The following is an 11,523-nucleotide window of genomic DNA, read 5'->3' as shown; positions in this document are numbered from 1 at the left end:
GTGTTAGAAATGGTAGTCACGGCTGCACAACATTGTGAATATCATTAATGCCACTGAACTATACATTTAAAGATTAAAATGGCACATTATAGATTATGTTTTATCATATTTTAAAAAATAGAAAACCTGTAAAGAATTTTAAGAATATTTTTAAGTAAAATATTTCTGCAGTATTAAAAGGAAAGAATATTTCGGAGAATTTTGCATGATCACTTTTCTTCCCATTTCTTTCCCCACCTGCCTTTTCCTTCTACCAATTAAATTTGTTATACTTTCTAGAGGATCAGTAGTTTTACTGTCTATACAAAAAATTAAAAGGTGTATAAGATGTCACAGTCCCTTTTGCAGCAATGTGACAATTTTTTAAAACTGATTTCTTTATAAAAATGTCTATGCTTTCAGTTCTACTTTCTACTTTAAAAATCCACCTGTTGCTCCCTCTGAATCATGTGACTTTGAATCTACTGTGCTTTAAGTTTGCTGGGAAACCCATTATTTTAGAAGTCACGTTTAACAGCATAAGCCATGAAGCCATTGTTTAAACCTTTCCAAAGAATTTGATCAGGACATCTATCTTTTGTTGAATCCCTCTCAAAGAGAAAAACAAAGTGGACTTCAATCATTTTGATTTCTAAATTCTGAAATACTCAAAATAACTATGTACACTGATACACACCATGATTTGATTTTGGTGGTGTTTTCCTTTCTTTTCCAGATTTTTCTGGACTATTAAAAATGGTTAAAGAAATAAATTTTAAGACTTTGTTTAAGCAAAGTGTGAGTCATTGTTACATCCATTTTCAAGTCATTAAAAATCTAAACAAGAAAGTGGCTAGGTCCAGGTTACACAAAAGAGTAGGATTTATACGTTTGCCCGTGATCACATGACAGCGATTCAATGACATTTTGGTTTTTGCCATTCTCAAAGCCAGTTCAAGTGATGGGGGTGGTAACAAATGTCATGTTGGCTGGCGCATTGGAGTCACTAGAATAATTTAGATAGTTCCTTCACCAAAATTTCTTCCTGATATAGTTACTGAAGGGATTTTTTTTTTTTTTTTAAGTATTTAAAGAGATTAGAACATAGAACTAAACAATGTTTTATCATGTTTCCTGGGACCTGTTACCAGAAAGAGAATAATATCTGGGAATTCACAGGAGTAAAGACATTACTCAAGTGCTTGATCATAAATGAAATGATTAAGGTGTTTCAGATAATTAGAAGCAAGTCAAAAATTTAGCCTACATTTATCAGTTTTAAAATGTGCATCTCCCAGAGTGACCACGATAGTCCAGTATTTTCAGTTTCTGGGCTTTTATTTTATATTTAAATTTTGAGCATATTTATTTTGCTATAATTACATAAATTTCATAGTATGTTTTCTCAAACCATAAGTATAATTTTAATACATCCAGGCGAGTTAAAAATCTTTCCCATAGAAACATAAACATAATTTTAGAAGGGAAGCAAATAAGAATATTAGTGCTTATATGAAAAAAAAACTACCCTACATATGAAATTCATAAACCATAGCTATTCTCTATATATTTTTAATTGAACATTTTGAAATTTTCAAGATTTCTATAAAGGCATCCACTACTCTAATCAAACTTTTCCTTCTTAAACTATATTTTTCCATAAAATTATATTTTGTAAATAAATCTTTCTTTAAAAATTACAAGTTAAAAAAAAAAAAAAAAAAAGGCAAGTCTGAAAGTACCAGTTGCATTCTGAGTAAGCTGGGCCAGTCTTCAGCATCATGCCCCGCACTGATTCCTTGTGCAAACTTCGGTTTTATGCAATGCTTATCACAATTGCTCAACATGTCCATTTGCCCTCTTTAACTTCCTGCTATTATTTTTATCTAATTTCTGTTTTGTTTTTTTAATACCTATATATTTTTTTCCTTCCTCAAATCAAACTGTTGCTGAAAAATAGCTCACCCTCACATTTTATTTTTAAATTTTAGGTTTTCTCCTTTAAGATACCAAGAAACAAGTAATGTTTTCTCATTATAAGCTCTGAAAATGTTACCTTATAGATGAAGTGGCTCATTTTAGAAACTCTTATGATTTAGCCAAATGGTATAATATTGGGTAATAGATTTCTTTCCTTGTCATATAAAGATAAGTTGACTCATGTTTCAGAATTGTTCTTTTTAGTAAGTCAGTTGCAGATATTAAGATTGCATAGTAACAACTCAAACTAGCACCCAAAATGTATTTTATAAGTATCTGGCTTGGACAACAGAATTAACTGTGCTACTACTCTGTAATTATCACACTCTCCCCCAACCCATTATGTTTGCATGAAGAGGAATTAAATGATCTAAAAACTTGATGCGATCACCAGATGCTTTGATGGAACGGGTGAATTTTAATACAGAAAGCTTTCAGTAAATGTATGCAGAGTCAAGTGAGACTATCTCAGTGATAAACAACAATGTTCTTCAATAATTTCTAATCATAGCTCATTCAATAGAACATATCTGTCCACAAGCAAGTCAATCAGTATTTTTACTACGTCTTCGTCTGTGTAGCAGGCTAACGGCATCCCCCCTCACCCCCATAGCCATGTGCTGATCATGGGAACCTGTGAACTAGAACTTATCTGGTAAAAGGGACTTTGAAGATGTGATTAACTTCAAGATCTTGCAATGGGGAGATTACCTGGGATTACTTGGGTGGACCCTAAATGTAATCACAAGTGTCCTTTTGAGAGGGAGGCAGAGGGTGACTTGTCTGCAGTAGAAGAGAAGGGATGTGGCCATAGAAGTAGAGATGAAGTGATGGAGCCAGAGCCAGGAACATCAGCAGCCTCTTAAAGGGGAAGATGCTAGGATGGGGTTTGCCCCTGGAGCCTCCGGAAGAAATAAGCTCAGCAGACACCTTGATTTTAGCCCCTTTAGGCTTATTTTGGACTTCTAAAGTCCAGAATGATAATAGGATACTTTGTGTTGCTTTAAGCTAATGAATTTGTGGTCATTTGTTACAGCATCTACAGGAAACTAATACAGGCATACCTCAGCGATATTGCGGGTTCCATTCCAGACCACCGTGATAAAGCCAGTATCTCAGTAAAGCGAGGTGTAATTGCGTTTGCTGGTGGAGGGTCTTGCCTTCAGTTTGTAAAAACGCAACACCTGTGGAGCACAATAAAGCGAAGTGCAATAAAACGAGGTGTGCCTGTACCATCTATAAAATGGAGGTTTAATTAAATGGCCTCCAAGATCCTCTGTGCTTTGAGAAAACTGCTGTGCTCTTTCAGCCTTGTGGATTTTTATTCTTAAGCTTTTTTAAATAGGCATAACTTAAGAAAAATTATTTTTTGTTAAGTTATTTGGGATGTATCGTTCTTTGTTGTAATTAGTCTGTTGGGTCATCAACAAGAGACAGCAAACACTGGGGAGATATTTCTTTTAGTTCCTCTTATTAAGTTGAAGGAAAATGTTTATTAACTGATTTCTGTTTGAGCAGCCAATTCAGTTAGAAATTCGGAACACAAAAATCTTGCACAAATCAGCTGCCAGATTTATTAATCTATCTGAAAACAAAAACACAAACAAAAAGTAGAATAAAAACAGAACTTAAAAAAATTTCAGATACATTTCCCAAAGGTTTATAATGCAGTGCTTTAAACCTTCAGTACTAGAAATATTCTTAATGTTGGCCAATTACTTCATTCAGTGAGTCACTACCTTAAACAGCAAAATCTATAGTTTGTCCTTAGATAGTATATAATTAAAACTATTCTTCCTTTGATTCCATAAGATAACTATAGCCCAATTCTTTCCCACTGGCAAACTACAGAATTTCAATTTATAAAAAGGAAAGAAAATAAAAAGAAACACAATCCTCAATACAATTTTCTTTTAGATCAGGTTTTAAAGACTCACTTTTAATTTCTCCAACTATGTCAATTCTCTTTCCAAGAAAACTTTAGCTGAATATTTTAAAATCTGTTTTTATTAAATGGCCATTTGAACATAGTGAGGGGGGTAAAAATTTTTGATTTTTTTTTAAGGCATACTTATTAGCCCGCAATGGGCCAAATGATATATAATGTACGTGTAGAACAATCATTGAAATCACAGGTTGCATACATATGTTGAAATTAGAATTTTTGGTGGGCTTAATGTAAATACTATCAATAATGGTACGTGGGTTGGCCAATACTGTTTGATTTCGAGATGCGTGGGAAAATGGGTAGCCAGGAAAGTATCTTTAACCATCTTTCCTGTGCTCAGTAAATGCTTTCAAAGGTTGAGTTTGGATTTGATTAGGAACTTTTAAAAAAATATAGACCCTAAAAACTGCTGTTCCTCTGGGATAGGGATGAACTGAACAAAATTTATGTTTGTTGCTTGAATTGTTTAGCAAACTACTCAGAGATACTACACAACCACTCACTTATGGTTTTTTTCAAAGTGAACATTATAATGCATCCTGCTTTCAGTATTTTCTCCAAATGCAAAACAAAAACAGAAACAAAAACCTTTGAAACGTGAACTCTTTAAATCTTCTTTTCAAACAATCCAGTCACATTTACACGAGTGTCCAAACAAGGTGAGGGACAGGCGGTACCAGTGCCGGACCATGGCAAACAGCAACTTCCTCAGATACTTCGCCGGTTTGTACATCATTTTCCATGTCACCGAAAGTTACAGAAGTTTCCCTGAGCGAGCTGAAGCTCACTCTTCATTTGTCAATGTGCATAAAAGCTGCTGATAGCATAGCATGGCGTAAGCTATTTTTTAAGCAATAAATGGTTTGAGTCATCTATTTTGTCCTGAAATGCTATCTGTAGTTCACTGCATTGCTTATAAATGGTCATAGTAAATTCAGCATGAAAGAGAATATTACAGAAAAGACAGCAGCAGAAGCATTAGCATTATCTAATATTTATATATGTTATCAACATAACACAGCAGTTAAAAGGTTTAAATGCATATCAATGGGTACCATCTCTAAAATCACTATCGTACCTATTTAGTGTACTGGATATTTTTCTTAAGGAGTGCTTGCTGTCTCTAAAACAGCATAATATGTGATTTAGTACAGTTAATTCTTACCGATTAAATGATGCTTTTAATGTACTAAAAGAAGTGAAAAGACAGATTTTTTCTTTTGCTTTATTGTGATCCCAGATTTAACATTTAAATGAAGATCTCAAGGACCATGATGTATCATTATTTAACTGATATGAGCTTCAACATATGGAAAGGACAATGTGATTTGTGTCTAAATAGCAAGGTGGCACCCGATACATGTACTGCTACTGGCCTGTGACTCAGTTGGGAGCCAGAGTCCAAAATTGTGCCCCTCGTTTACAGTCATGGTGATTCCTCAACCGCAGAGAGAATTACCCACATTACGGTTATCCCCGGTGAGTCATCGATAAAGCAAAACAAAGCAAAAAAATAGCAAATGCAATCTCTAAATACCTTTCTACAAGAGGTGCAAAAACAGTCATTTCTAACACTTAAACTGCCATTTACAGTAGATTTTTTTTGTACACCTTGCAGACTCAGAAACGACAGGGGAAGATGCCCAAGGCAGACAGTCTCCAAGTGGATATTTACACAATGTGAATTAACTGTACCATAGATACCCAGAGAAAAGGAACATTTTCTTATGTTGTTATGAAATCAAATGAACATGATATAGCTTCATCATACTTAAAACCTGTAGGACCCCATCCCAAGCCTAAGTAAAAAGGAACCCCCACTCCCCCCGCCCACTCCCCCTTATCTTCCTGTTACACAGAACAAGTGTTTAGATTCCTCCCACCCACCCACAAATAAAGTGCGCAGTCCATGGCAGACCATAGAATAATGCAACAGGAAAAGCCCCTTTTTGTGTATTATTATTTAAAAATAAAATACAAACAACAAAAAGCAAACAAAGATGGAAGAGAATTCAGATTCTCTGCATCTTCCAAAAAGAGGGGAAACGTGAGGAGGCCCCGCTTGACTGTCCCTTGTGTTAGTACACGTAGCCTTCGTTGTAGGGGTGGGGGTTGCAGCAGCCCCCCTCTGGCATGTAGGCCATGCTTTCGTCAAAGTGCGACAGGGGCACCGTGTCCTCTTCGTTGATGTGACGCTCCATGTCCGTCTTCAGCAGCGGGCGCTGGTTGTCGGGGAAGGCCATGGAGAACAGGGCTTCTGGATCGCACACAAACTTGTAGACGTATCTCTCGCCGGCCACCTGGCCAAAACAGGGAAGAGAAACACCCGTCCTTATGCGTGCCGTACCGGATGTTCAACAGGTTTACTGTGGCGATCATTTCACAATATGGACAAATATCGCATCCTTATGCTGTATGCCTGACACTTATAGAATGTTATATGTCAATTATGCCTCAGAAAACACACACACACACACACACACACACACACTCACCTTCACTGTCCCAGACGGAGAAGGACAGGGAAGGAAAAGAACAAAAACATGGTATAACACATCAGAAAGGATGAACAACAAAAGAAAAAGCGACCAGGTATTAGCAGATACACATAAAAGAAAAAAAATGTTTTAATATATTTGTACTGATTTTTGGAGAGGAGGGAAGAAGAGAGATAGAGAGAAACATCAAGTGGCTGCCTTCCAGGTACACTCTAAGGACCGAACCAGCAACCTGGGCATCCCCTGACCAGGAATCGAACCGGCGACCTTTTGGTGCACTGAATGTTGTTCCAACCAACTGAGCCACATCGGGCAGGGCCAAAAAATATCTATATTTTTTTACATTGGAAAATAAATTATGATTCAATCAAGAGAAATGCGAAATGTTGACCCTGAATAATATGTAATTCCACTGTCGATATAGCTAGAAAGCTGCGCAGTTTGTTTGTTTTAATATAAAGGTAAACTTACATTTGTATTTGGAGGGGGAAAAAAGTCAATGATTTCATGCAGGCATCTCATGTTGAAGTTTTTTTTCCTGTCTTAAAGAGTGATATCTCTACTTGTGGCATAACTGGACCTTTAAGGTAGCGTGTCTCCCTCTTAACACTCCATTTGTGAAACTGTAGAGAAAGTAAACTTCCAAACCTTAGAAGAAAAATGTGTTGTGTTCCCAGCGATTCACTGATATGAAGGATGAACTGTTCTTAGTACTTTTTCCCCCTGCTGTGTATTCTCATCGAAAGAAAAAAAAAAAAAAAAAGATACACAGCCTTATTTACATGAAAGATGGAGCACGAGGGCAGCATTATCCTGGGTGCTTCACTTCTAAAAATGAAGGCACGATGCATTAGACAGAAGTTAAGGATGTGTGTAAAGTGTCAGATTGAAGCAGGAGGTGTAAAGAAGTGCACGGGATGTAAAACACACAACGCAGAAGGAGGAAATGAGACAAAGAAATGTGACAGCCACTTCAGACAAAGGAGCAGCATCATTTGTGGGGAATGACGTGTCCCAAACTTCAACTCTGAAGAGTGATGCTTCTCTAGGAGATTATAACAATGAGGAGAAGCAAATAGGGTCTCCCGCCCCCAGTGAAGAACGCCGAGGTTCTCAAAACCGGGGTGCTGGGTGGTATATGGATCAAGACAAGTTTTTATGTTAAATTTGACAGCAACTTTCTTGGGTGTCTACAGAGTTCAGTAATTTTAGCAAGGTGAAAATGGTCACTCTGGGTTCCTATGCACCAGAAAGGCTGTGCTGTTGCTGAGGAGGGGGGGTGAGTTCCTGGTCTAGGAACTGTCTGTAGTTGTTTGGACAGAAAGGAACAATGACCACAGAGAAAAGCTGTCTGGACTCAGATTTAGAATACTTTTTGTGGGGGGCTCTGGATTTTTTTACCCTATAAGAGGAAACAATGTAGAGAATTCTAATAATTTGAATATTCTGAAAACAGTCAGCACTCAATTTGGATGAATTTGGAGGTACTTCTTAAACTGCCCCAGTCCCCCCTTTTTGCTGTTAAATGGACACAGCCTGCCGTAGGGTTGAGATGGATGACTCTGGCGCACCGCACGGCAACCGAGCCGGGCATGGACGTATTCACGTGAGTCCCTTATAAAAAGGAAACGAAGTTCATAAAGGTGAAATTACCACAACATTAAAATAGGCAATATCAGAAACAAAGGGAAGATACTAAATCCTAGTTTTCCTTTTTTTTTTTTCTCTGTTCAAAGCATTTTGAGAAAAAAATAAAATGAATGGCTTACATATCTCAGAGAACTTAATAAGCTGCTTTGTTTTGTTTGGGGCTTTGGAGAAAAAGGTATTTGCTTTTGGCTACTGAAGCTTTTTAGTCCAACCTGTTGCTACTGGCTATAATTAGAAATGATTTGATAAATCAATATGGGGATTTAAAGTGTATAACATGCAATCAAGATTATAAAACCTATTAAGGACTTTGCTTTGAGTCACTGCTCCTTCTAGGTTTCTTTTGATAAACATTTTTAGGGCTGTTACTATATTTATTAGACTATGTTAAATGCTGCAGAGTTTACAAGGGCTGATAACCAATGCAGGGATATTACATCTTCCATTATTAGTAATACATTTCCAAAAGAGAAAATGCTATACATTATATTCAAATTGCAATGGTGAGATAAATAAAGCATGACTTTTGCAGGAGAGATTAATCAGAACTAAACAGGAGGTATCTTTTGAACTGTGCTTTGAAAGACTAGATATTCAAATTATGTGTTAACTTTCAAAATTTCAGAAGTCACACAAGGATACTGGGGGAGAAATTACAAATTACAGATTAAGCCAAAAGAAAGAACAATCTATCATTATATCAACCAGAAAAAAACCACCATTTAAACATTTGCATATACTTTTCGAGGCATTTCTAAATTTTGAAATAGAAATACACACATATCCTCTCCATAGGGTATAATAAACCTTACTCCACTGTTTCTCATTTCTTTCATAACAACTGAAATAATCAGTATGTTTTACATGTTTACATCCATTTGCATATTTTTAATTTCTAATCTTTCCTTTTATATATACCACATGCACACAGACTTTTAAGTTTTAACAAGTTTGGTCATATAAGCATTTTCCTACACACTGAAATATACAATGCTACATCATGGGGTTTTTTTTTTTAAAGGACAGTATCATTTTCCTCTGAATGGCTAGACTAAAACTAGTTTAACCAGGAGAATGGTACAGATGTTAACAGGTGCAGATGAGCAGACAAGACATCTGGAAAGTGGGAACGAGCAGAGCAATGTGGGGGTGTAAGAACGGTGTCAGGGAAAGGGCTCAACACATGCGAGGAAAAGTAAATGCGTGTCCATGAAAACTGTCAAAAGCCTCGACTGTGCTAGTTACAAGGAGACTTCAACTTCTGCATGTTTCATTCAACGACCTGCCCTTTCTTACATTATACAGTGACACCCCAAAAGATGTGTCATACACAGCATCTTGCTATCCTGTATCAGCTGATGAATAGATAGTTGCAAAGTTTCCTCTGGCAACTACAGCCTAAAAGGGGGGGGGGGGGTATGGGAGACGCAACAACATTTTTATCTGGATTTCAACACCAGTGCCATTATTCGATTACTTGATAGCATCTTTCCTGATTAATTTATTAAATGAGAGGCAAACAAATGGAATGAGGTAACTGGATAAATAAATTCAAACGTGAAAGTGGTGATAACAGTAATAAGAAGTGTAAGTCTGAACACCTTTGAGAATATTTAAGACCAGGCGTGACAGCCTGTCAGATACTGTGTCTAAAAGCTGGAGTGTGATAAGAGATCTCGCGACACGTTTTGCTCTCTCTGGATGCTCCCTGGAATAAGGGGAATGGGGATCAAGACACAAAGGTCAAATATGCCTTGGCTTCCACTGCCTCCCGGGTGTGAGATGCGTTCAGGGACACCCTTTGTTGACAACTTTTCTTGTGCTGGGTTCAATGCGAGCGTCTCAAATCACTCATTTGCATTTAAATATTGCCACACCGTATGAGGCCCTTAAGGATACACCATCTAGTAGGAAAAGCTAGCCCTCTGCTCATATAGGGGATCCGACAGAAGCTCAGCATGCAGACCCAGATCACGACTGCACTTCCTCCGCCACACGGCCCAGGGGACCGGCCAGCACCGGTGCGAGCCCCTCGCGGTGCTGACCTGGGAGGATGGTGATGAAAAGGACCGGGATGGGATGCGTCTGAAAGGGTCTGGCTGCGGATGGGAGAGGAGAATGACAGGGAGGAATTAAAAGTGACCCCAAGGGTGGTGACGGAGAAGATGGGAGGAGCAGGTAGTAAATGGCTATACATTTTGAAGGTGAGATTCAGGGACACGGGGCGCAACTGTGAACCTAATTCAGCCTCATCTTTTAAGGATCTTGAAAGTTTTAACTTCTGAGCTGGCAAACTCTCTGGAGCCCTGATTTCCTTTGGTCCAGGAAACTCAACAATGCTGTTCCTCTCTGTTCTAGTAAGTTTTATGCAGCAACTGGTCTAGTTTTTCTTGGCATAACTATGGGTACATAAACATATGCCGCAATCTGTAATATATAACCAGACTCATGTCCTCCCAAAGGATGCATGATAAAACGGCAATGTTCACAACGGGTAAATTGTAAACTTAGTTCAGTCAAGACAATTAAATTGAATACACAAGCGAGACTGGAAATGTAATAATAACAAATATCCAAATATTTTATCTTTTATTTATTCATGTATTCATTTCCTTCTTCCAAAATTTTAGATTATGTTCTAAACGTAATTCATTTGTGTTTAGTCTCATTATTTTTGAAAAAGCTACTTTGAAATATTAAGGGAAACTCATCTGAAATGAAACAAAATACATTTAACTTCATTCTACCAATACAATGAGATCAAACACTTATTTGTAATAAATGGTTTAGGATGGCACGCTGGCTGGTGATGAAAACAGGCAAGATTTCAGGCAAGAAAAACATGTTTTTCCACAATGAGAACAAGAAATATCCTGAATGCTTTAAGAGTCAGAATAAGAAATAAAAGTAAGAATTTGGTTACTAGTAGAACCTAAAAGCAAGACAATTTCCAAATTATATAATTTTCGAGAATGTGGTTAAGTATCAACTTCTGGGGGTATAAACATGCAATACGAGCACAGAAACCACTTTTTTTTTTTTTTTTACCAAATGCAGCAAAATAGGAACTCCCAGAAAGTCTTCTACTTTGTACATGACATTATCGCACATTTGTCCGTGATGCCCACACATTTATACAAAGGCTTATAATACCAAAACCAAGAACTAAACACACATTAAAGGAAGTGAAAACCCTGCTTCAGCAATGCAATAATTTGGGGCTTTGAAAGTACGACATGCAGATTTATGTGCAACATTTCAGTGAATCTTAAAGCTGTAACAACTGCTCACCTTTTGCATGATACCTTTCTCGTAATAATAGCGGAGGGAACGGCTAAGTTTATCATAGTTCATAGCTGGCCTGTTTTTCTGAATGCCCCAGCGCCGGGCCACCTGCCACCGAAACAGAATTACATTGTCGTGTTAAATATTAACTTATCAAAATATTTTATTTAAAAAAAAACAGGC

At 37.2% G+C, this 11,523-nt stretch overlaps 1 protein-coding gene across 1 annotated transcript in view; it reads right to left on the bottom strand.

The window, feature by feature from the left end:
• Positions 1–5,844: 5,844 nt before the first annotated feature.
• Positions 5,845–11,523, bottom strand: part of ETV1 (ETS variant transcription factor 1) — an 87,346-nt gene continuing 81,667 nt past the window's right edge. Inside the window, exons 12-13 of the mRNA XM_036246872.1 lie at positions 11,347–11,448; positions 5,845–6,207 (exon numbers count right to left, since the gene is read on the bottom strand). Coding sequence (XP_036102765.1) covers positions 5,986–6,207; positions 11,347–11,448 — 324 coding nt within the window. The 3' untranslated portion in view covers positions 5,845–5,985. The remainder of the gene's footprint in view (positions 6,208–11,346; positions 11,449–11,523) is intronic.

This window comes from Molossus molossus, unplaced genomic scaffold (assembly GCF_014108415.1).
Source record: "Molossus molossus isolate mMolMol1 unplaced genomic scaffold, mMolMol1.p scaffold_m16_p_7, whole genome shotgun sequence".
In the NCBI taxonomy this organism is placed as follows: domain Eukaryota; kingdom Metazoa; phylum Chordata; class Mammalia; order Chiroptera; family Molossidae; genus Molossus; species Molossus molossus.
This window is presented reverse-complemented; position numbering and strand designations above follow the sequence as displayed.